General features: G+C 36.3%; 1 protein-coding gene across 1 annotated transcript; it reads right to left on the bottom strand.

The window, feature by feature from the left end:
- Nucleotides 1-425: 425 nt before the first annotated feature.
- Nucleotides 426-17,354, bottom strand: RSPH4A (radial spoke head component 4A). Its single transcript, XM_006193086.3, has 6 exons — nucleotides 16,622-17,354; nucleotides 12,987-13,221; nucleotides 8,955-9,695; nucleotides 7,686-7,845; nucleotides 2,191-2,308; nucleotides 426-663 (listed from the first exon to the last, which is right to left on the bottom strand). The coding sequence occupies exons 1-6, from the start codon at nucleotides 17,341-17,343 to the stop codon at nucleotides 426-428; spliced, it is 2,214 nt and encodes a 737-aa protein (XP_006193148.2). The 5' UTR covers nucleotides 17,344-17,354.
- Nucleotides 17,355-27,243: the final 9,889 nt, after the last annotated feature.

Below are 27,243 nucleotides of genomic sequence, written 5' to 3'. Positions count from 1 at the left end.
CACAGATTGCTTAAGAATACATGCTGTAATTTAGTTATTATCAACATTTTTGGTAGCAGTATTCCTTGACACTCAAAAAATACTGAGGGCCCCAAGAAGCTTTTGCGGGTTATCTATATTTCCATGTTTGCCACAATAGAAATTAAACCTGAGACTTATGAAAAGAATACAGAAGCATATATTTTATTAGCTATAGCCATCCGAACAGTAATGTAAGAATCATTTAATCTCTGCAAAATCCATTGAACATCTTTCTAAAAGCACATATTAATATTTCTACAAATGAAATTCCAATTTTATATTTTCAAGGAATGATATTTTGCACATGAATAGTTGCTAGTTTGTATCTAGTTATATATATATATATATATATAAATGATGTGTGTATATCAGTCTCACGTAAAGCTGGACTGATTTTATTTTTATTAGTCATAATCATCTTCCTCATCTTCATCTTCCTCAGTTTCTTCATTTTCCTCAGTTGGATTTACAGTTGCTTCTTGTGCAGCCCTGAAAGCCTGCTCCTCTTCCACGCTAGGGTCATCCATTTCTGTAATTTCTGGTCCACTGGGGTATTCGTGATAAGCTGGTGGTGGAACTGGAGGTGTATAGCTGTCTGGACTATATTTATGACCCCAGCCTATGTAGAAGTTTTCAAACTTTCTGTAAGTTAAAAAAAAATACATAGATTATGCAATTTTTCAGTAAGAAAAGTTGATCCTTCTTTTCTGTAAGGATTAAGTACTTAGTGTATCATAGTCTCATAATGTTAAAACAGCACATTTAAAATGCATTAGAGATAAAATATCCCCAAATGATTGTTATACCACAGGGAATGACTATGATACAAACTGCTTAAGGTGTTTAAGAAAACCATGGGGCCAGATCCTACCAAAATGTACTCCACGCTTACACCATAGCGTTTCATCTTTTAATTATTTTTAGAAAAATGAAACAAAACAAATGAATTTAAAAGTTACTTACCTTCCTCAGATTAGCAAGAATTAACGTTGCTAGCCTAGCAAATGCTTTGCTTGGTGAGGAGTCGGGCTTCTGGTTAAAGACCTATGTGTGATTTTTCAGATCTAACCTTGGGCAATTGCAGAAGCTTTACCTAGTTGGCCTCAGAGGGGACAACTGCCCTCGCCACACCAGACTGGCTGCACAGCTAGTGCACTGCAGGCTCTCGGGGGAGCTGTGGTCAAGGACTCTGACCCCTCCAGCCCATCATATTCTTCATACATTTGTGTTCCTGGCCCAGGTGCCTTCATTCCCAGGTCTCTTCACCTGAGCCCTTCAGCAGAGGTTGTCTTCAGGCTGCTCTGCCAAGGCCTCCTTATGGGGGTTGGGTGAGAGAAGGGGAAACCTTGCAAACACTTTTCCCCACTCTGACTCAGTATCCAGTCTTCTTCCCTAGCCCTCGCTATCTTCCTCTGGTTCCAGGTCCATAAAACTGCAAGGGCTTTGTGTCAGGGACGCCCTTGTCAGTGAGATGACCGCCACAACTGAGCGTACCCATCTGACCACCAGTGTGCCCTTCCATGGAGAAATGGAATGGGGGAGTCAGTGCTTTAACTTGCTTGTACCATCACAGTAAGTGATCAAAGGCTTCTTAACACTTTCATTTTGGGCTTGTTGCTTTAATAGTTTCTTTGACATTTGACCACTCAGCACTCTCCAGCTCAGCCGAGCTTCGGACACTAGGTTATTAAGTAAGAAGTGGAAGCATAAAACCAATGGAAGTATATGCTCTGGGTATAAAAGAACATTTAGTATCCTCTTGATCCTAATTCTTATGAAACTGGTATCCTTAATAATATGTGTTTTTAATTATCTTTTATCAAGATGTCCAACAAAATTGATGGGAGATTTAAACTGATTTAAATACTACTTAGAATTACCTCCATTAAATGAATTTCAATTACTCAATTAATCACAGAAGAAAAAACATATTTAGCTCCATTAGTTGGATAGTTCAAGTGAAAAGGCAGAAGTCTGAATTACTCTGATGTTCTAAATTTGATACTTTGTTGTATAAGACAGATACTGTTTGAATAAATCTTGTGCCATACACACTTGACATGCCAATGAAGAGTTAAAACAATAGTAGTTTAACATTCCAGTGGTAACTTATAATTTCTAGAAGTTAAGTAATCCAAATAATAACCTTGTAAGTTGTCACATACTTACTTGCCATTGGAAAAGGCATATGCTCCAGGCCAAAGGTTGGATCTAAGGACTGCAATAGCATATTGAGGAATGAGATTTGAGGATAACCGTGTTGTCCAAGGTGGTGTATTCTGGATCTCTGTAAATCAAAGAGAAATTCGATGTAGAGTAACTCCTACATAGACAAGGATATACTGTGTAACACAAAAGCTATATTTATAAATCTTAAAACACACACACACTTGACACTAAAATGTCAGTAGCTTAATATGAGATCAGGAGGGTATGAAAAAAAGTATGTATGTATTTGTGTGTATTTATATCTGTGTGTACATTTGGACAACAGAGAAAATAAGTTTGACTAAGGGAGAGGAGGCCTATGTAGTAGAGGGAAAAATATTTGATGACCAAATTACTATCAGAGCTAGGGTTACAAGCATGAATGATCCAAAACTGAATAGAAGAAAAAAAGAATATGAGAACAATAGTAGATTAGAACAAAAACAGTACCTCATGATATTTTATTCTTACTATGTCACTATGTCATGTTTTATGGGCTGTAGAATGCAAAATAAAAAATGATACAAAAGAACTCAGCATATCCAGTTAGAGCTACAGCCAACTTATGTTTCCTCCCTGAATTGCACTCCTTCAGCCTCTATCCTAGAAAGTTCTTGGTGGGGTGAGCTACATTAGATTGTTTTCTCCCACCATATACTATAGCATGTGTGTGTGTGTGTGTGTGTGTGTGTGTGTGTGTGTGTACAGGTTTCCCCCGCTATCTGAAAGTAGAGTATTCCTATAAAACCTTTTGTAAGTTGAAATGACATAGAGCAAAGAAGCAATTACCTTAGGACGCCTCTTGCTAATAGATGCACAAAATAAACTTGAGATAAGATGCTCACGGATACAGTTCAAAGCTATGGCAACTTGATGCTGAGATGCTAAGTATTTCCCAGGGAAGGAGCTTGGGAATGCCCCTCTGTCTGCCTGGGGTGTATACTTCCTCTGTAACTGCTTCCTGCAAAACAAGTGCTGAACACTATTTTTGGTTTTGTCTCCCCCTTTTTTTCTTTTTTTTAATTTTTTTGTAAAAGGGAAAATCCTTTTTGGTTTCTATCAGCAAAAATAAGCATTAATGTTCTCATAAAAGTGAAGTGGTGTAAGGCAATCTTTTGAAAGCCATATATAGTAAATGTAGAGTATATGGTGTGTGTATATATGTCAATTGTGTACATAGTACAGGCATACCTTGTTTTATTGTGCTTCACAGATCTGAGTTTTTTACAAATTGAAGTTGTGTGGTGACCCTATATCAAGCAAGTCTGCTGACATGGCTTTTCCAACAGCATTTGCTCACTTCATGTCTCTGTGTCACATTTTGGTAATACTTGCAGTGTGTCAAACTTTTTCATTATTATTGTATTTGTTATGGTGACCTGTCATCAGTGATCTTTAATGTTACTACTTTAATTGTTTTGGGGCACCATGAACTATGCTCATGTAAAACAGAGAACTTAATTCTACAAATGTTGTTTGAATTCTGACTGCTCCACCAGCTGGCTGTTTCCCCATCTCTGTCCCTCTCCTTGGGCCTCACTTTTCCCTGAGACGTAACAGTACTGAAATTAGGCTGATTAATAACCCTACCATGACCTATAAATATTCATGTGAAAGGACGAGTTGCACGTCTCTTGCTTTAAATTAAAAGCTAGAAATAATTAAGCTGAGTGAGGAAGACATGTTGAGGACCAAGATAGATCAGTAGTTAGGCCTTTTGTGCTAAACAGCCAAGTTGTGAATACAAAGGAAAAGTTCTTGAAAGAAATTAAAAGTGCTACTCAAATAAATACACAAATGATAATAAAGTGACATGGTCTTATTGCTGTTACAGAGAAAGTTTTAGTGGTCTGAATAGAAAATCAAACCAGCCACAACACTCCTTTAAGCCAAAGTCTAATCCAGTGCAAGGCCCTAATGCTCTTCAATTCTGTGAACGCTGAGAGAGGTCAGGAAATTGCAGGAAAAAAGTGTGAAGCTAGCAGCGGTTGGTTCATGAGGTTTAAAGAAAGAAACTATCTCCATAACATAAAAGTGCAAGGTGAAGCAGCAAGTGCTAATGTAGAAACCGCAGCAAGAGATCCAGAAGATCTAGCTGAGGTCATTCATGAAGGTGACTACACTAAATAACAGGTTTGCAGTGTAGATGAAATAGCCTCCTATTGGAAGATGATGTCATCTAGGAATTTCATAGTGAGAGAGGAGAACCAGTGACTGAGTTCAAGGCTTTAAAAGACAGACTGATTCTTGTTAGGGGCTAATGCACCTGGTGACTTAAGTTGAAGCCAGTGTTCATTTACCATTCTGAAAATCCTAGGGCCAGAAGACTTACGCAAAATCTATTCTGCCTGTGCTCTATAAATGGGACAACAAAGACTAGATGACAGCACATTTATTTACAGCATGGTTTACTGAATATTTTAAGTCCACTGCTGAGACCTACTGCTCAGAAAGATTCCTTTTAAAATATTACTGTTCGTTGACAATGACCTGGTCACCCAAGAACTGTGGTGGAAAGATACAAGATTAATGTTTTCATGCCTGCTAATGCATCATGCATTCTGCAGCCCATGGATCAAGGAGTAATTTCAACTTTCAAGTCTTACTATTTAAGAAATACTTCTGGTAAGGCTATAGCTGCCATAGGTAGTGATTCCTCTGATGGATCTGGGCAAAATCAATTGAAAAGCTTCCGATGGGACTACATCAAACTAAAAAGCTTTTGCGCAGCAAAGGTAACTATCAACAAAACAAAAAGGCCACCTACTGAATGTGAGAAGATATTTGCAAATGATATATCCTATTAGGAGTTAATATCCCCAATATACAAAGAACTCATACAAAAAACAAACAAAAAATGGACAGAGAACCTGAATAAACATTTTTCCAAGGAAGACATATAGATGGCCAACAATCACATGAAAAAATACTCAGTATCACTAATCATCAGGAAAATTCAAATCAAAACCACAATGAGATACCACATCACAATTGTCAAAATGACTGTTATCAAAAAGATAACAAATAACAAGTGTCAGTGAGGATGTGGAGAAACGGAACCCTCAAGCAATGTTGGTGAGAATGTAAATTGGTGCAGGCACTATGTAAAACAGTATAGAGTTTCCTCGAAAGCTAAAAATAGAACTACCATACAATCCAGCAATTCCTACTCCTTGGTATTTATCAGAAGAAAACCAGAACACTAATTTGGAAAGATACATGCATCTTTATGTTCACTGCAGCATTATTTACAACAGCCAATACGTGGAAACAACCTAAGTGCCCATACACACACACAGACACACACACACAGACACACACACACAGACACACACACACACACACACACACACAGACACACACACACACACACAGATTACCCAGCTATAAAAAACTGAAATCTTGCCACTTGCAATAACATGGATTGACCTAAAGGGTATTATGCTTAAATAAGTCAGACATAGGAGGACAAATACTGCATATTTTGATTTATAAGTGGAATCTAAAAAATGAAACAAATGGACAAACATAACAAAACAGAAACAGAGTCATAAATACAGGAAATAGGTGGTTGCCATAGGGGAGCTCGGTTGGGGGATGAGAGAAATAGGTGAGGGGGGTTAAGCAGTACAAACTTCCAGTTACAAAATAAATGTGGGAACAGTCAATATTAATTAAGATCTTTGTATACTGACAGATGGTGACTAAACTTAAAAATGTGTAGAAATACAGAAACACTTTTGTGCACCAGGAACTAACATAGTGTTGTAGGTCAGTTATACTTCAAAAACAAACAAACAGCTCATAAAAAAAAAAAAAAAAAAAAAAAAAGATCAGATTTGTGATTACCAGAGATGACGGGGTTAGGGGAGGAGGAACTGAAATTGAAGGAAGGTGGTCAAAATGTACAAAAGTAAGTACTAGAGATGTCATGTATAACATGATTAATATAATTAACACTGATGTATGTTATACATGAAAGTTGTGAATAGAGTAAATCCTAAGAGTTCTCATCACCAGAAAAAATTTTTCTTTTATTTTTTATCTATATGAGTTGATGGGTGGTCACTAAACTTATTGTGGTAATCATTTCATGATGTTTGTAAGTCAAATCATTATGCCTTATACCTTAATCTTATACAGTGCTGTATGACTATTATATCTCAATAAAACTGGAAAGAAAAATAAATGGGAGCATTTAACAAATAAAAATTTAAAAACAAAAAAAGAAAACCTTCTAGAAAGGATTCACCATTTTAGATGCCATTAAGAAAACGATTCATGGGAAGTGGTCAAAATATCAACATTAACATGAGTTTGGAAGAAGCTGATTTCAACCCTCTTGGATGACTTTAAGGGGATCAAGATTACAGCTGGAGGAAGTAACTGCAGATGTGGTGGAAATAGCTATAGAACTGTAATTAGAAGTGGTTCCTGAATGTGTGACTGAATTGCTGCAATCTCATGATAAAACTTCAATGGATGAGGAGTTGCTTCTTATGGATAAACAAAGAAAGTGTTTTCTTGACATGGAATCTATTCCTGGTAAAGATGCTATGAAAATTGTTGAAATGACAATAAAGGATTTAGAATATGACATAAACTTAGTTGATAAAGCAGCAGCAGAGTTTGAGAAGATTGATTCCAATTTTGAGAGATGTTCTACTGTGAGTGAAATGCTATTAAACAACTTTGCATGCTACCAAGAAATCATTTGTGTAAGGAAAGAGTCAATAGATGTGGTAAACTTCATTGTTACCTTATTTTAAGACACGAGCCTTCACCAACCGGCATCCTGATCAGTCAGCAGCCATTAACATCAAGGCAAGAATTTCTACTAACAAAACAATTATGACTTGTTGAAGGCTCAGATGATGATTAGCATTTTTTAGCAATTACAGTATTTTTCCTTCCAGTTTAATCTCTTTTTCTATGAGTTTCTTTGTGTATTTGGTTTTTTGAACTATAATTGACCTACAACACTATGTTCCTATGACACAGCATAGTGATTTTTTTTTCTGTACATTTCAAAATGATCACCACAATAAGTTTACTCACTTTGTATGTCACCATAAAAAGATCTTATGTTATTTGGACTATATTTCCCATGCTGTACATTTCATAGCTGTGACTCATTTATTTTGTAACTGGAAGTTTGTACCTCTTAATCTCCCTCACCTACTTCTCTCATCTCCCCACAATACAGTACTTTTTTCATTAAGGTATGTACATTGTATTTTTAGACATAATGTTATTGCACACCTAATAAATTACAGTAGAGTATAAACATAACTTCTGTATGCACTGGGAAACCAAAACATCGTGATTCACTTTATTGCAATGTTTGCTTTATTGTGGTGGTCTGGAATCTATCCTACAGTATCTCTAAGGTATGCCTGTATATATGTATGTGTGTGATATACACACCCACGCATATATAGTGTGTGCAAAATTACCTAAATCTTCAGAGATTGGTGTCAAGAGAGGAGGCCCCACTTCCTGTTCCACATAGTCAGGCTCTTCCCCTTTTTCGTCTTCTTTTTCTTCATCTTCTTCTTCTTCCTCTTCTTCTTCCTCCTCACTTTTTTGTATAGGGTTGAACCAATTACAGCGACCCTGGGTATAATTATTGCAAGATTTAGTAGTCTAACAAGGACCTTAAAATAGCAGAATATTCCTTTGGATTGAAGAAATTATCTGCATGACGTCCCACTGTGTGGGAATTTGATCATTCATTTATTCAACATACATTTCCCAAATGCTATTTTGATCTATGTTATTTCAAGCAAAAGACTGCACTGTTTATTTCAAGAATTTGCCAACTTCTTGAAGTTACAGAACATTTATGTACTAAAATTACCAGAACCTTAGCAAAAAAGGTAATAATGCATTTTACTAATTTATATGAAAGAGGGTACTATTATTGTTATTAATAGCAAAAATGTGCTAATAAGATTAGGTATGGAGTTTTGAGGTTATAATTTCTCATTTAATTAACTCTCATCTAGAGAGATATAAGATTATCTCTTATGTAGATCAAAGTATAATGAAGATTTTCTACCTACAGATGAGACAATATAGCAGATTGTTTGAGTATGGACTCTGGATCCATTCTGCCCATTCACATTTGACTCTGCTGCTTATTAGCTATATTCCCCTTGTGAAATTTTCTAAACTCTCTGCCATTAATTTCCTTATCTATAAAATAAAGATGTTAGTCTTTAATACAACTGTGAGTTTTAAATGAGATACTACATACAAAGTGCTATTAAGAACACCTGGCAGAATAGATTCTGTATAACTGCTATATAACACTGTTTACTTGTTTTTGCTTTTGTTAAAATCTTTCACTGTTCTTGGCAAAAAAAAAAAAGTTCCTTTATTATAAAAATAGAATAAAAGAACTGCTACCAAAATTAATTTACCCACCTATACTTAATATAAAAAAAATTCACAACACACCTAAATCTAAATCCTTACATAACTTGTCAAATATTCCATAGAAATATTTATTTTATTTCCATTTGGAAATAAAATATGTTTGACGATCCCAGATCTATACTACTTAGCTGTTATACAGTACTTTGTATTTTCACTAGGTTTTTAAATGGTCTTCTTTGTCTAGAATCTGAAGGCCTTTGTCTTGTATATATCATGTGTACTATAGAAAGAATTTAATAAATATTTGCTGACTTCTGGTAGATTGAGAATTGCAAAGCCCCTACCTGAGGAAGTATATGTTGTACATGATGAACCCAATTGGATAGGGATTCCACTAGATCAGTCACTTGGATGCCTTCAAAATCAGGGTTTTCTTCAAAACTGTCTCTCCCACCTTCTATTTCTTCCTCCTCTTCTCCTTCTTCTTCACCAAAATGATAGAATCCTAGAGGGCTGACATGGGTCCCTGCCGAAATTCTGGCAATTTGTGCTCGTAAGTAATTACTCTCATTTCCTGGGAAGGGTGGGTAGCTTACAATGGGAGTATCCAATCGCCCAGTGAAAAATTTCTTGATTTTTCTTGCAATAACAATTTGTGCAGGTGTAACTGCTGGTAACTTCACCCATGGTCTTCCTGGTTCATTGCAAACAAAATAGACATATTTGTTGGCACCTGTTCTACTTTCCTCTTTTGGAATAGCCTGTGGGGCCTTGTAAAAGGACCGTGGTAATTCATCTTCATCAGCTTCATCAGCTTCACTATCTCCATTATCTCTCTCTTCAGGTACATCTTCTTCTTCCACTTCCTCTTCATCTTCTCCTTCACGAAATTCCACTTCAGCTACAATATAATTCATTTCCAGACCTAAGATTTTGCCCCAGAAACGACATTTTTGAATTGGGTGGGTGTCAGTAAGCTGCTTGAGGGCAAGAAATATGCGATAAGTCTCATCTGTGCCCAAACCAACTCCAGCTTGTTCGAAATAAAAAGCTGACTCCATTACATTTGGGAGAGCGTGTTCTGTCTGGGAATACAAGTGCTATGGTTAATATTTTATCCATAAGGGAAATACTTGCAATCTACAGATTTAATGTGATCCCTATCAAAATACCCATCCCATTTTTCACAGAACTAGAACAATTAATTCTAAAATCTATATGGAACCACAAAAGACCCAGAGCTGCCAAAGCAATCCTGAGAAGAAAGAACAAAACTGGAATTATAACCCTCCCAGACTTCAGACAGTACTACAAAGGTACAGTCATCAAAACAGTGTGGTATTGGCACAAAAACAGACATATCAATCAATGGAACAGAATAGAGAGCCCAGAATTATACCCATGCACCTATGATCAATTAATCCACAGCAAAGGAGGCAAGAATATACAATGGAGAAAAGAGTATCTTGAGCCAGTGGTGTTGGGAAAGCTGGACAGCTACATGTAAATCAATGAAATTAGGACACTCCCTCATACCATATACAAAAATAAACTCTATATGGTTTAAAAACTTAAATATTAAAGTCAGGACACCATAAACTCCTAGAGGAGAGCATAGGCAAAACATTAAACATTCTCGGACATAAATTGTAGCAATATTTTCTTAGATCAGTCTCCCACGGCAAAAGAAATAAAAGCAAAAAATAAACAAATGGGACCTAGTTAAACTTAAAAGCTTTTGCACAGCAAAGGAAACCATCAACAAAATGAGAAGAGACAAACTATGGAATGGGAGAAAATATCTGCAAGTGATGCAGCCAATAAGGAATTAATATCTAAAATATACGAACAGCTCACACAACTCGATATCAAAAAACAAACAACCCAATCAAAAAATGGACAGAACTCAATAGACATTCCTCCAAAGAAGACAGACAGATGGCCAACAGGCACATGGAAAGATGCTCAACATTGCTAATTGTTAGAGAATGCAAATCAAAACCACCTCACACTGGTCAGAATGGCTATCATCAAAAAGCCTACAAATAATATATGCTGGAGAGGTTGTGGAGAGAAGAGAGCCTGCCTACACTGTTGGTGGGAATGTAAAAATTGGTACAGCCACTATTGAAAACAGTATGGAAATTCCTTAAAAAACTAAAAATAGAACCACCATATAATCCAGCAGTTCCATGCCTGGGTATGTATCTGAAGAAAACAAAAACTCTAGTTTGAAAAGATACATGCACCCCAGTGTTCCTAGCAGCACTATTTACAATAGAGAAGACATGGAAACCACCCAAGTGTCCATCAAAAGATGACTGGTTTAAGAAGATGTGGTATATACATACAGTGGAATATTACTCAGCCATAGAAAAGAATGAGATATTGCCATTTGGAACAACATGGATGGATGGACCTACAGATTATCATACTAAGTGAAGTAAGTCAGACAGAGAAAGACAAATATTATATAATATCACTTACATGTGCACTCTAAAACATAATGCAAATGAATCTATATGTAAAACAGAAACAGACACACAGACATAGAAAACAAATTTATTGTTACCAATGGGGAAAGGGAGTGGGGAAATGATAAATTAGGAATATGGGATTAACAGATAAACTACTATACATAAAGTAGATAAGGAACAAAGATTTACACAGCAAGTAAGTGATTAAACTAGGATTCAAATTCAGATCTAACTCCATATCTCCTGTTTTTTCTACCATATCTCTATTATTGCAGTAATCAAATAACTTTGCAGTCTTTTTTACCTCTTTCACTAGAGTGTGACCAACTTAAAGTCAGTAAAGTCTTTTTCATGTGTTTATCCCAGTATCTGGCAAGCAGTAGGTAGTCACAATGTTTTCAAATCATTGGGTGAGGGTATAAATGAATGCTGAAAACTAAGAGCAGGAATTCTGGTGTGCTCAAAGACACGCATAGAAATATTAACAATCTAAAACATATGAGTCTGCGGCAGAGTTGGTCACAAAGCTCGTAATTCAGTGATCCCAAGAGCTATCTGTCTTCCTGTTCCCATGTCTTTCCACTCTCTGAGATAGAGCTTTTAATCTTCATTGGATGACTTAAGCTATTCCTGGCTCTGAGATCAATCCTACTCTTTATTAGGAGGAATTGATGGAAACTGGTTAGGATGCTCAGGTTGCAGGATCAAAACAGTTTTTTGTAATGCTATGCCTAATAGATCGTCCAGTGCCCTGTTCTCATTACTGGAGTCTAACCTTTCTTTGATAAATTCCTGCATGACAGTGTCTACCTTCTGCTTGACCCCCACATGCTGTTTGTCCCTAGACTTGTCAATACTGTATGTGGCTACATAACCAAATGTTTGGAGTGAGATATTTTCAGAAAAAGGTCAATCAGTACCAAATCCTTGACACCTGTCACCTGTTCCTTCTGAGTACTCTATAGCTCACTGCGCCAGTTTGGGGCCCCCTACAAAAACTACAGAGCTCTAGAGGGTGTACCTGCTTTCCCTGGCTGAACTCTGTTTCCTTTTCTGAAAACATCTTACTCCAAACATCAAATTTGCAAGTATATAGACAGATTTTAAATAGTCTAATGTTAACAGAACATGGAAGCTCAGTAGATATATAGTAAAATTGTTCAATAGTATAAACTGTAAATATACAGGCATTTAGGAAACAGTAATGGGTACTAATTTGAAAATATTTGGAGCTAAATTTTCTGTAATACAGCTGATTTTATTTGATTTTATTCTCTAATGGTAGCTTTTTTTAAAAATCTCTGCCCTGAGGTTCTCTGTAAATGTTTTCAACAATTTGTTTATAGGGATTAAAAGAAATATTTTATTTCTTTCCTATTCTATTATATCCCATTGACATTATATATATATATATACACACACACAAACACACACTACTTTATGTGTGTGTGTGTGTATATATATATATACACTGTCAAGACATAATACGAAGAAGTAGCAATTTTTCCAGTAAATTAAGGTGGAAAATATGCAAGTTGATTTAAAGTCTTATTTTTAATTATGTGACATTCATTCATTCAGCAAGTATTTAATGAGAAACAATTATACATTCAGATCTGTACCAGGCACTCTAGAGAATATAAAAGATGAAGAAAACGTTTTCTCTGATATCAAGGAGCTTAGACCCACAAACATATAAAACGACTAAGCCTGTGAAATACTAAAACATAATGTGAAAATATAAGAAACTCTAAACAAGGAAACAAGAGGTATGAAATGAGGTTGCAAATGCTATTTAGAAAGCTATAAAAGGCAGTGGGTATGAATTTAAAACCACACCCCACCCACCTCAAGTAAAACCCTAAGACTGACCTAGTCACATTTACATGGGTGACTTACTATTTCATCTTCCAGTTCTTGGTCAGCACCTTCTAAATTTCCCTGAAGAAAAAGAGCTTTTTGTTTCTCTGCTATTTCATAAGTTGGAAGCATCTCATTCTCATTTTGGAGTGTATCCAATTTTTTACTAAAATGTGCCATCTTCACATCTTGGCTAATATTTTCAATTATGTCCACAGGATTTTCAGGACGCGTGTCTAAGACCTTGGTCAGCATTTCAGAAAGATGATCATACCTACCCGAAGAAAGAAAATTCCAGGTAATACCCCTATCAAAAGCATTTGAAAAGACAATTCATGCATACTCAGTTGGTTTTAAGGAAACTTCAACAGCTCGAAGCTTTTGGAGATTTTCCGTGGAAAACCACTTAACAGTAACTTCTATCGCTGCCAAGAACTTATCCTAAAATTTTCCTTAGAAATTTTCTTAAGTATGATATGAATATTTAACTTATTAAAGAAAACATATTCCGGCAAGATATATGCTGTACATCGGTACATTTTCTCATTTTATTTCAGATTGAAATTTCTTGGTAATATATTTAAAATGACTGTATATTTAAAGTGACTAACCTTATTTTTCATTCTTTTATCTTAACTTCTTTTCCTTCCCCCTTCCCCTTTCCTCACCAAATCCAATTTGATTTCTAAATCCAGTTGACTCTCTTAAGATCTGTTCTATTCTTTCCCATTTCCTAAGCTAATTATGTACTTCAGCGTTTTTAGACCTATAAGAAATGCATTTCATATTGCAACCCCCACTCACACAACTGAAAGAAGTGTCATCAGGTGTTGCTCACCTGTATTAAAATGTGATACATCTAATATTTTTTGTTTTATTCTATTAAAAACTCTGCCCTGGCTTTTTATTTCATAACTGAATTAATGAAACTGCCTCTGACCTCTCTGTTGATTAATTAATTAACCTCTAACCCCTTATTAATTCATTACATTTTATACATAATTGCTAGGATGTGCTTTTTTAAATACCAGATTTACAATGTGAATTTACTATTTAAGAGCCCAAAATGCCTGTCAGGCCAAAAAGAAACTCCTCTGTCCAGTGTGGAAACTTGCATAAATTGACTCTCTGGCAGATAAGCATTGTTTCTCTTCCACTTCATTTCCAACAGTTAGAACTTCTGCCTGAGTGAAGTAAATCTACTAAATACCACTTTCATCTAGTTGCCGAGTCTGACTTGAGAGACTTTGCTTACTGTGTCCCACGTACATTATTTCTCTCAAGAAATAATTTAAATCCCACCCCACCACTCAGGTCATTCCTGAAACCATCCTTCCTCAGTATAGAGAGGGCGTTTCCGAGATCACTGATAAACTGCTATGTTATTGTGTACGTTACGTATTCCCACTCAGCAACAGCAGTAGGTTCTTCCAGGGCTGAAATTAGGTTTTTGTTTGTTTGTTGTTGTTTTAAAATATCTCCCCCCTTATTATAGTTAGCAAAATGGTTGTTCAATAAATGCCTACTTTCTGTTAACTGACCCTAGATATTTGTTTTTATTTTTCCTTTTATGTCTGTATTTCTCTATCTTAGGAATGTCAAAGAAAAATAGTAGATTATACAGGCAACTAATGTAAAGGGCAGTTTACAAGTATTATATATGACAAATATATCATCCTTTCTCAAAATATTGCTATTCTTATAAATGAACAGGAATCTTATGACTGGCAGAAAAGAAGCAAGTGATTCTTTTCTATAGGCTTTTTATTCAACTATGTGAAAACCAGTATCAGATTCTGTATTTGAGTCAAATACTGTTTTAATTGTGACCAAAAACCAGCCTTCATGGCTGTCAAATAAGATTTGCATATAGGAGACAGAGTTAAAGTCGTCCTTTACTAAGCAGTTTTTAAGTACAGGCTCTAAAGCACTTAGAAAATAATGGTGAATATTATAGAAAGTATTCATGTATTACCTCAGACATTTAGCATTCGGAAATTAAATTAAATTTATCTGTTTAAGTAATGTCAGTTATAAAATAATTCAGTAAAGGAGGTTTTCCCAGTTTATGTTTTTATATTCAGTTTTAAATTGAATTTTAATTGAACGTTCAAGTTTTTATGATGAGCTCTTTTGGAATTTTGTCAAAGTTGGTAAATTCATGTTTGTTATTTAACCCAGGGAATTATGACAAGAAGTTTATATCAGTAATTCAAGTAGAATCTACTACTGAGCAGCAAATCACATCCCTGAAACTTAAGTTAATTGTAGTTTAAAACAGTAATTTGTAAATAATATTTTTAGTTGTCAATCTTGGGTTTTGTGAAGATTTCTCACATTAAACATTAATGAGTTTCTTATTCTTCAGACCTTGAAATTATATCTCATATTTTTTTTAAAGGCAAATAATAGCTACAAACATTTGCCACACACTGGGAATTCATTTAATATTTGCTGATTAATCAGGAGGCATCTCAGCAGATTACAATGAGAGCAGAAGGTCTGGACTGGTTTTCCTGTGTCTCCATTCCTTAGTTCATTATTTATTCAGTAATAGCTGATAGCACTGTGCTAGGCATTAAGTGTTTAGAGGTGGCCAAAACTCACATGGTCCCTGCGCTCTGGAGGCCTGCAGTCTAGTGGGAGAAACAAATACCAAGTATAAGTCTGTAAGTCTATATGAAAATATAAATGGCCTTAAGTGCTATGAAGGAAAAGAACAGGCTATTATAATAGAGTTCTGTGGAAGCCGATTTCTAAGAGATGAGGAGCCAGCCAGGCAACGACTTAGGAAGACCTAGGGAAGAAGCCTTCCAGGCGGAAGGAGCAGCACAGGAACTGAAGCGATCACGTGGCTGAAGCACAGTGATGCAGGGAGAGGTAAGAGTCAGTGAGGTGCTGTGAGCCAGAGGAATCTTGAACAAATTAATTTTTCCACGACTTAGTCCCCTCATTTAAAAAACAAATGGATTATATTAGATGTTTTCTCAAGTCCCTTCTAGCCCTAAAGTTCTGTTGCCCCTATGTTAATGTAATCCTGAGAGCAAAAATCTCTAGAAGTCTATACCTGACCATAGATCTAAGTTTTAGCTATAATGTGATGGTCAGAACATACCTGGGCCGTTGGTCACCACATTTTAAGAGAGATCTGGTTAAAATGGCATGTGTTTTGGGTGGCGTGTATATGTATCAATTCTCCTGGCTTGCCTAGGACTGAGAGGTTTCTCAGGATGCAGAATTTTCAGTGCTCAATCAGGAAAGTTCCAGGTTAATTCAGATAATTGATCACCTCAGCACTGGCCTGGGTGGGAACTCAATACCAAGCCAAACAAGCACTAGAATACTTAGGTTTTGTCAGACAATCATTTTTTACAAGCATCTTGGAGAGACGATTGGACTTCACTATCTTTATGGTGTCTTTCAAACCCCAGATTCCACAATTCCAAGATTTTATTTCTATGTAACAAGGGTCTTTAAGGAAGCTAGGAAATCCCCACCAGTGACCTATTTTGAGTCTTGTGATACAAAGAGTTATTGAGTCACTCTCACTAATACAGACTTTTCAGATATATTTCACTTTACCCACAGAAACACACCCTCACACAGATACTCATACCCTCTTTTCTTTCCCAAGTTTCTCTCCCTCTCTCTCTCCCCTTTCCTCCAAGACTTACAGATTTAATCCCGACTTGCTGCTGGCCTTCAGTAAGTAAGCCTTAGCATTCTGAATGGCAATCTCAAGCATGTTGGGGGCCATTTCAGAAGCCCCAGACTCAGGCTGATCCAGATCATAGTTACTGTTTGAGTCTTTCTCCTGAGAAATGGCAAATCTCAGCTCTTTCTCTTTGGAGTTGTTATAGCTCACATCCCTTGGTCCATACAGGTGACATTTGGTTTGCTGAGACAGTTGAAATGTGTTTCCCTCTGATTGACATGTCTGATGAGAAGTGGATTCTCCTTTATCAGATGGTTGTTCCAAATGGTCAGAGGGAGGTGTCCCAGCTTCAGAAATCACACTGGTGGTCTTGTTTGACTGCCATGGTGCCATAAAGTCCTGTCTGGCCAGAGCCAGGGGAGAAAGAGAGGTAGAAGGCTCCTGAGGTGGGGAAGGTGGAGTTGATGCACCTGGTCCTGTCAGGTCATCCACAGGCGTGCTGGCTCCAGACTGGGGGATCCCAGGAGGGCTGCTCCTGGTCTGGGGTCCAGCTTCTGGCCCCTGCTCTACCTCTGGGGGCTCAGATAGCCCAGATTCAGGATCTTGTGAAGAAGCTGTTACCATTTCTTCCCACGGCTGCCCTGCTTCCACAAGTTCTTGGTTTTCTTTTTCTTGCTTCAGAGTGGTCGAGTCTTCCATGAAATGAGTCAGGAGAAAAAAATTTCTGAATGAAGAGGGCATGCAGATATGGAAGGAGGCAACAAGACAGTGGTTTTGCTTAGGTCTGCTAGGCAAATTCTGGGTCCTGGTTGCTCTGCAAGTTGCAGCGTCCTATCTCCATAGCAACCCCAGGCAGGGTTCCTATAAGAGAAACAACACATACCTGTTGCCAGGATTCTAGGGAGGAGACCAAGAAAGATGAAAATCCTAGATCTATGATTTGGTGGAGCCTCTGCTCCTCTACATAGCTTAGCCAATCCGATCTGCAGTCGATCAGCAGCCTTTGGAAATCTGAGAACTGGTTGGGCGCTGAGGAGTTGCTGCAGCCTCCAGCGGGAGACTTTTCAGGGTCTAATAGTTTGATTCAAGTTGCATGGTGAGGAGTGAGTCCTGCATTAGTGGAGGAAAAATAAATTTCCTGAGTGTGTGTGACTCTGTGTGTGAGGGAGACAGACAGAAACAGAGAGAGAGAGAGAGAGAGAGAGAGACAGAGGAAAAGAGTGGTAATCTTGAGATGCAGGTGACAGTAAGAATCCAGTGTGCAGAGGATCAGAGTCCAAGACTCATTTAGAGGGCAAAGTGTCTCATCTGTGCCAACCAAACTCGGGCAACTTTTAGACAATAAACAAGGAAGTCCTGATTTTTGCTCTTCCCTCTCAAAGGAATCTGCCAGATGATTAGGCAGAATGTTACCTTCAAAGAGATGGCAATGCAGAAAATTACCCTATATAAGTAGACAGTTCATGGGATACTGTTTTCTAATGATTAAAATTCAAATTAATCCTAAAACTATAGTGCTGTAATATAATCTCTATTTGATAATATACATGTGAATTCATAATTTTGCAATATTTAAGGTCATGATTATGACTATTCATTCATATTTCTGTCTCCAACATAAAGAAGGTATAGAGGATGGAACCATATCTAGCCTTGACTAAAAACTGTAAATTAAGATCTTTTATGTTAATTTGTTCTGGATCTCTCTCTTTTAGAATAAACCAATTAATATTTGATATAATTTCCAATTAACAACATGTTAATCATGAATTGTAACTTCATAGAAGAGCATAATATCTACCTCCACCCACCTACAATTTGGTGGGAGAAGCATAGAACTCTTTAATACATTGTTAAAACCTGTGAGCCTTTGCCCTCCCCAAAATACATGAGTATGCACGCACAAAATGTTGCATGTAATTTCTCCTGGTTCAGGGACTCCTTGAAGTCAAATTACTCCAGATTAGAACTCTTGGAATAGACTCAAAAAACAAAATGAAAGATAAGCTAGAATTATAAATTGAAGATTTTTTTGTAACTGGTGCAAGGGTTGAAGGGGAGATAGCATTTTTTCCCCCTTCATGGCTCTATTCTCTCCACCCTTGAGGCTGACATGATATGTGACAGAAGCTTTTTTCTCCAGAAGCCAGAGCAGGGTTGTAGGGCCAGGAAAAAGGAGAGATGTGGAACAGACTCAGTGCTTGCTTATCTCTGCACTTTAGTAGAGAAGAGCAACTGACAGGAACATCCTAAGAAAATGTCCATTATTATTCCTACTTCTTTTTCACCCCAAGACTCTATCTAGATGTTGACTCTAGTAATCCTAAAATTGCTTCTTTTTGTGTATAGAATAACCACCAAAGCTCTTAGCTAATTTACCTCCCAGCGTCTTTTTTTCTCTGTTTTTATTGAAATATAGTTGCTTTACAATATTATATTAGTTTCAGATGTAAAGCATAGTGATTCAATATTTTTATAGATATACTCCATTTAAAACATTTCAGACTAATGGCTATATTTCCCTGTGCTGTACAATATATCCTTGTTGCTTATTTATTTTATACATAGTAGTTTGTGTCTCTTAATCCCATACCCCATTCTGCCCCTCCCCCTTCCCTTTCCCCACTGGTAGCTGCTAGTTTGTTCTCTATATCTGTGGGCCTGTTTCTGTTTTGTTATGTACATTCATTTGTTTTATTTTTTAGATTCCATGTATAGATGATAACATAAGAGTATTTGTCTTTCTCTGTCTGACTTATTTCACTAAGCATAATACTCTCTAGCTCCATCAATGCTGGTGCAAATGTCAGAATTTCATTCTTTTCTATGGCTGAGTGATATTCCATTGTATATGTGTATAGCATATCTTCTTTACCCATTCATCTGCTGATGGACACTGAGGTTGCTTCCGAATCTTGCTATTGTAAATAGTGCTGCTGTGAACTTAGGGTGCATGTATCTTTTCAAATTAGTGTTTTCCTTTCCTTCCACTAACTCATATTGGTATATAGGAAATAATATGACTTTGTATCTTAACCTTGTATCTTGCAACCTTGCTATGATGGCTTATTAGTTCCAGGAATTTTTTGTCGATTCTTTAATATTTTCTGTGTGGACAATCATGTCATCTGTGAACAAAGAAAGATTTCTCTCTTTCCAATCTCCCTTTCTGTATATTTTGTGGTTTCTAATAAAAGGGTAGATTATGGTGATGCTGTCAGAGCCCAAACAAATTACAGTTCATATTATCCCTGTTCATTTAGCACAGTTTAATAGATACCTACTCAGACTAATATTTAGAAGTGTGTTAGTTTTTCCTATTCATTATATGTCTGGGTATATAATCTAGTACCCATGGAAGACCACCAAACTCTTTTTTTTTTCACTTAAGTATGTTTTGTTTAGCCTGAGTAACATACCTGAGAGTATCTTCCTTCTCTTTTATGAATTGACAATAGTTTTTGTCCAGAAAATACACTCTTTTCTTTATTTTTAACAAATCTATGTTCTTTACCTACAACACTTCAAAAAGAATTTATTTTCTATGACATCCTTTTCTCTAGCAAATGCTATTGCTTTTTCAACAGTTACTTTTAATCTGGAGCCACAGCCTTGACCTCTCCCCACATCCAGTCCTTTTCTCAAGAGCCTTTCTTCACCTTCTCTGATAGAGCCAAATTTACCATGAAGCTCAAGAGACAAACTTCAGGGCCCCAGCCTTGTATAGGCCCCTTGCCATGCCCTTTACCTAATTTTGAGTTCATAAATTTGTACTCTTTTTCTTAAGAGACCCTCTCTGAATTACATAAGCTTTAGGTACCACAAAGCCTGGATCTGCCCTGTTCTTGTATAGGAATCAAGAGAAGTAAAAAGTAACCCAGTGGCCTTATTTAAACTGAGATTTAACTTTACAGATAAGCAGTCAAATTCTCTTGGGTGGCCAACTCTCCAGTGTTAGCTTGAGGTGGATGCAATTCATTTGTGGCTTAGTTAATTTTATGTGCAGTCTTCTATCGAGCCCTATTTCACAGTGAGGAATTAACACTTTTGAAAACACGTATGTGCTATGGCATTGACATAAAATACTTTATTTGACCCCTACTGAAACCCCAAACAGTGGAAATTATGGTTACCAACTCTGTCTCAAGAGTATTACAGTAATATGTCCAAAGTTATACAGCTGGAAAGTTTGCATCTGAGATTTAAAACCAGTTCTGTCTGACTCTTTATAAAGCTCATGGGGCCTCCACATAACACAGCTGTAGGACTCTTTTTGTTTTTCCTGAATCGATATTTGATTTTACCAAGATCATCCATAGAGTACAAAGTTAGAGATAAGTGTGAGGGGTAAGATACTCAGAAACTTTTCAAATAAATTACTTTGTAATATGAAATTAGACATAATGCACTGCAGTTTTCCATGTGCCACAAGATAAAATTATCAATGAGGACTATTTAAAAGAAATGTTCAGCTCTAAATAGGTGGTGGTGGCAACATTTTGTTCTATAGGATAAATTTTCTTCATACAATTAACATTGCTATTTCTCCTCTATACATACCCATGTGGAAAAATTGCTCAGGGGCTTTTGCAAGGGCCAGGAAAATGAAAATAGAGCAGGTCCTCTTTTAGCATCCTATTTGGTTAATGGTAAACTCAATGAACATTCTGGGGATGGATTTATAAAATTACGCCATAATTTTTCTAAGCATCTGCAAAATGACAGAATTCCTTAATCCTTAGGCATAGATTTTCACAGCTTCTGCCAAATGCCTTAAACTCGGTTCAGCCCCATCTGTGACTCTTCTGGCTGCAGTGGGGACTAGTCATCACAGTCCGGAAGGTCGCGGTAGGAGTAGCCCTGGCAGCCTAGATATGCTCTGTAGGCGATGATCAGGTGGTAAAACCCCGGGAGGAACACCAGGATGCCAACAGTCAGAACTGGAAAGGCGCGATTGGCACCCACTTTGCTGATGTAGCCCTTCCAGCAGGAGGCAGCCCGTGATAATGAGAAAAGCGCCAATCAAAAATAGTACAGTGGCTCCAGCAATGGCCTTACAAGGAAACTTAGTAGGGCTTTTCTTAAACTTTAATAAATGAGATCTCACAACACCAGGACATCTTTTCTATTTAAAGCTCGTTTCAGCAGGCAAAGATTCCTTCTGAAGGTTGTGTCCTCCGTCAGTGCTGGAGAGCTTCGAGTATTTCACTTTGCTGCTGGAGATCTTAGCAGCCGCGTTAATGCGAGCGGGCACCATAACCAGCAGGGTGGGCGGGGAGCTCGCCCGCTGCCAGGCGGTGGGCGGAGGCGTCAGAGCCAGTGCGCCCACCCAGCGGCCGCCTGACCCGTGGTGGGTTGCCTCAGCCTCTGCTTCAAGGTCCTTTACCATCCAAATGTTTGATTTCCTTCCCTTTTCTGTGCTCTATGCCTACTTCTTACTAACCCGTGCCTCTTAGTAGTTTACAATTCATCTTAAAATTTATCACCTACTACATTCATAATCCCATTTAATGCAATTTAACCTCCTTTGGAATGTGCATTTTAAATTTAATCAGCGACTTCAGTTTTTTTAAATGTGTTCTTTTATATTTGGGATTACCTCATTACCCAAACTAGAATATAAATTTGTCTATGTAAGAATATTTGTTCAAAATTCCCTTCACCACAGAGAGCCTCGCAATGAGCCCTTGGCCTTTGGTAAACCCAGTGTTTGTTGGTTAAATTTACTACAAAATGCAAATATATAACTACTTAAGATAATTCTCCCTGTAACTATTTAAATTTAAATTATAATCTTACCTTTATTTATATAGTTTTTATAATGTGCATCTCTTCTTCCTAACATAGCTCAGAAATATAAAGTTGGATTTGTACATTTGACCCCAAAATCACACACCTAGGTAATATTAAAGCTGGGAATGAGTTTTATGTAGAGGATGTCCAAACAATTAAGAGCTAGAGGCAAGTCATTTGTAATGGAGTTGGGCTTTGACTTCATCCCAACTTACTGTGTTATATGCATATGACCACATTTGGTAGGAACCAGATGATAAAAATAGTGTCTCAGACCTCTAAGTTGTGGGCTGTTGAGATGAGACCTGTGCATTATGAAAGTGAAGAGCAGTCAAAAGAGATGTGTTTGAGAAAAGAGAGTTGAACTGAGGCAGGGAAGGGCATTCTTATTTTAAATAGGCCAATCTCAGAGATACTATGCACTTACAGTACTTATGAGAAAGGAAGAATTGTTATCCAATGAAATAACTCCAGGATCTGACAGCCAATCACGTTTACCATCATTCTAAAGGCCTTGAATACCAGATCTATCTTTGTTTCCTTATAACATTTTTTTTTTTTGCTTCTCTTTTATTGCAATAGCTGTATAATAACCTTGCCATTTGATACCTACTTTGGTTATTTTCCTCCTTGTGGAAAAACTTGAATTAAATGGCTGTATTACTGAATCATCAGACTTGGACATGGATATTTGTCCATGTATATTTGGTTCAACAGAATTAGATTGTTTACAATAGTTACCCCCTACCCTTGCATTAGTGAACCCCACATTCTACTATAGGCTAGAACACAAACTGTTCTGTGGGGAACAAGATCAGATAGAAACAATAGATCTTCCTTTGTCCAAGATTTCTAAGAAGTTGTCTGTTTAGTGAGATGCTTCCCATTTAGGAATACTTGTTATGAAGACCATAAGTGGTTCCGTACATCAGCAACTGTGCCGGAATTATTTGGATTAAAAAAAATTTAACACTACTCTGTTAATACACATATACATTCTTCATTGTCTGCTGTTCACTTGAACATCCATTTATCATTTTAAAAATGATAGTGAGAATATTAGTAATTCCTTCTTTTTAAAATAAATAGTTGCATTACTGGACCCATGTGTTTATTCACTTCTATCACCACTTTCCTTTCATCCTGTAGTCCTTAGGTGATTTTCTGGGAACCTGCTCTCATATCTACCTTTTCTGTATTTTATCTATCCTTATCTGTATGCACACTAACCTCTGGCCACACCAAACTATTTGGTGATTCCCAAGAGCATCAATGCCCTCCTCATCTTGTGAGTTTTCATGCTTTCTACTCGTTTTCCCAGGAATAGTCTCCCTCCTTTGCCTAGTTACTTTTATACTCCTTCAAGAGATAAATCATTGAACAAATACTTTTTTCATTACTACTATGTATCAGGTGCTGTAAAGTAATAGAAATAGACAAAGTCCCTTTTTCTCATAGAGTATTTAGTCTTAGCATAAGAGTGGAGGGAGGCAAAGCATTAAATAAAATACACAAATAAATATAGAGTTATAGACTGCAGAAAATGTAATACCAAAAGGTAAATGAACCAATAACACTGTAACTGGGTGACCTACCCTAGGTTAAGAAATCAGGGAAAGCTTCTTGCAAGGAATACAGACCTGAGTAAAAGGCCTATTGTTCAGAGGGATTGTGGCTCTGTAGAAATTTAAAGGAGACAAAGTGTCTGTAGAAGAGAGAATGAAAATGACAACAGTATAGGATGAGACTGCAGTTAGAGGTAGGCCAGCCATAAAGGTACTTGAGGTGAGGGATACATGACTCTATATATCCATCCCACCAAAAGGATTGGCTTTTACCATGTGTGAATTTTAAAAGCTACCATGATGTCAAAGGAACCCAGGATGGAAGTTGACTTGTGACAAATGGATCTAACTGTATTCCAGATGTGTGAGTTGGGAAGAATGAATCTGATTTAAAGAACTTTAGCAGATACAAACTACTATATGTAAAATAGATAAACAACAAGGTCCTCCTGTATAGCACAGTGACTATAGTCAATATCTAGGAATAAAGTATAATGGAAAATAATATGAAAAAGTATATATGTGTGTGTGTGTGTATAGATATATATATCTGGTGTACAGCAAAGTGATTCAGTTATATCACTTTGCTGTATACCAGATAGTAACAAAACATTATAAATCAACTAAACTTTAACAATAAATAAATAAATAAAGGACTAAACATAAAAATAAAGAACTTTAGAAACGAATATTTGTCTATACACTCTAAGGCTAAAAACTAAAAGAATTAAATACCAACACTGTAATACAGTTGGTAAATTTCTTTCTCATAGAAGTATGATTTAGCAATTATTATGCTACTTATCACGTGTACTAGGGTTGAACAGATAAGCAAGTGGATTGTAGATATTGGTTCCTCACTGTAAGAGAAAGAAGGAACATTGGAATTCTTTGCACTATCTTTGAAAAAATTCTGTAGATCTCCTCATTTAAAAATAAAAGGTTTAAAAAATAGATCTTGATAACTATCTAGGATGAATTCTCCCGTTCTTCTTTAAGATTGTGTTCTATTTTATAATTTTTATTTGGAAATAGTTTGAGCCATAAGAACATGTAAAAATAATGCAGAGAATTGAGGTGCTCCCTCCACCACACTTCCCCAATAATAATATCCTACATAACCATAGTACTTTATCAAAAGCATGAAGTCGACATTAATACAATATTATTAACTCAAATATAGACATAATTAAGATTTCACCAGTTTTTACATGTACTCGTTTTGGGCAGTGTGCAGTAATTATACTTCTAGGACACTCTATCACGTGTAGATTCATGTAACTGTCAGCCCAATCAGGATACCAACTGTTCTGTCACCACAAAGAAATCTCTTGTTGTTGCCACTTAGTAGTCACAACCACCCCCAAATTTAACACCTGGATATCACTGATCTGTTCTCACAACCACCACCAACTTTAGCACCTGGATATCACTGATCTGTTCTCCATAATTTTGTCACTTTGAGAACATCATAAAAGTAGATTCATAAAGTATAAAACCTTTTGAGTTTGGCTTTCTGCACTTAGTATAACACCCTTGAAATCCATGGAAGTAATTATGCTTTGTTTGTCTTTTTATTCCTGAGTGAAATTCCATTGTATGGCTGTACTATAATTTATCTGTTCCCCTATTGAAGGACATTTGGGATATATCCAGTTCTGGGTTACATTATAAACATATGTAATAAAAATCTATATGCAAGTTTGTGTGTGAATATTAAGTTTTCATTCTCTAGTATAAATACCCAACAGTCGGATTGCTGAATCATATGTTAAGTATATGTTTAACTTTATAAGAAATTTCCAAACTATATTCCGAGTGGCTGTACCATTTTGTATATTACTCAGCAATGTCAGAGGGATCTGTTTGCTCCATATCATTGTCAGCACATGGTATTGTCAATATGTTGTAAAATCTGTTCAAATAAGTATGCAGTGATATCTCATAGTTGCTTTAATTTCCATCTCTCTGATGGCTAATGGTGGTACACAGCTTTTTTCAAGTGCTTATTTACTGTTCTTTTATCCTCTTTGATAAAGTGTCTTTCACCTCTTTCGCCCATTTTCTAATTGGACTGTTTGTTTTCTTACTGTTGAGTTTAGAGAATTCATTTAATCTAGGTACAAGTTTTTTAATCAAATATGTGATTTGCAAAGATTTCCTTCCAGTGTATGGCTTTTCTTTCTTTTTTTTTGAAAATAAGCAACTTTAGTTAAATAAGAATATTCAGATCATACTATGTTAATTAAAAACCTTTTTACATCTCCTAACAAGGTCATTTGCAGTGCAAGAGTTTTTTTTCCTTAATTTTAATCAAGTTTATCATATCTTTTTTATGGATCATGCCTTTGATTTCATGACTAAGAACTCTTTGCCTAAGTCATGAATATTTTCTACATGTTTTCTTCCAAAGGTACTATATATTTATGTTTTATATTTATATCCACAATGCATTTGAATTAATTTTTATAAAGTATAGTGTTTGGTCAAATGTCAGTGTCATTGTTTTTGTCTATGAATGTTCAGTTATTACCACACCATTTGTTGAAAAATCTATTCTTCTTCATGTAATGGCCTTTGCCATTGTCAAAATTCAGCTGTACTTCTATAGCTCTTTATATGGAATCTCTATTCTGTTCCATTGATGTATGTGTATATTCTTCTGCCAATACCATGCTGTCTTAACTGTTGCTCTATAGTAAGTCTTAAAATTGAGAATAAGCTTTTCTATAGCTGCAAAAAATCCTGTTTGGATTTGCTAGGAATTTCACGAAACCTATACATGAATTTGGGGAGAACTGATATCTTTACTATGATTAATTGTACAATCAGTGAACATAGTATATTGCTCCATTTAATTTAGATTTTCTTGACTTCTACCATTACAAGTTTTTTAATCTGTCAGTATGTAGACTCTGTAAATGTTTTGTTAGATGTGCACCTAAGTATTTCTCTTTTTTTAAATCAGTTATTTATGGAATTATGTTTTAAATTTATTTGTTTCCAATTGTTCATTGCTAACATATAGAAATATGATTGAGTTTTGTGGGTTGAGAACCTATATTCTGCAACTTTGCAAAACTCACTTATTCTAGTTTGTTGCTGTTGTTGTTAATCCCTTGGAACTTTCTACATAGATCATCATGTCACTTGCAAACAGGGATGGTTTTGTTTTTCCTTTCCAATCTATATGCCTTTTCTTTTATTTTCTTTTCTTTTCTCACTTTATTATCCTAGCTAGACTTTTCCAATACTATGCTGAATGAAACGGTGAAAATAGACC

Source organism: Camelus ferus, chromosome 8, assembly GCF_009834535.1.
Source record: "Camelus ferus isolate YT-003-E chromosome 8, BCGSAC_Cfer_1.0, whole genome shotgun sequence".
Lineage (NCBI taxonomy): Eukaryota > Metazoa > Chordata > Mammalia > Artiodactyla > Camelidae > Camelus > Camelus ferus.
Note: the sequence above shows the minus strand (reverse complement) of the source record. Positions and strands in the feature narration are given on the sequence as shown.

Coding starts and splice junctions, on each gene's coding strand:
- RSPH4A (XM_006193086.3), bottom strand. CDS start 17,343: ATGCCCTCTTCATTCAGAAATTTTTTTCTCCTGACTCATTTCATGGAA. Junction 9,696..12,986: donor AAGAACTGGAAGATGAAATA/GTAAGTCACCCA, acceptor TTGTATTCCCAG/ACAGAACACGCTCTCCCAAA. Junction 664..2,190: donor TATGCCTTTTCCAATGGCAA/GTAAGTATGTGA, acceptor TTTAACTTACAG/AAAGTTTGAAAACTTCTACA.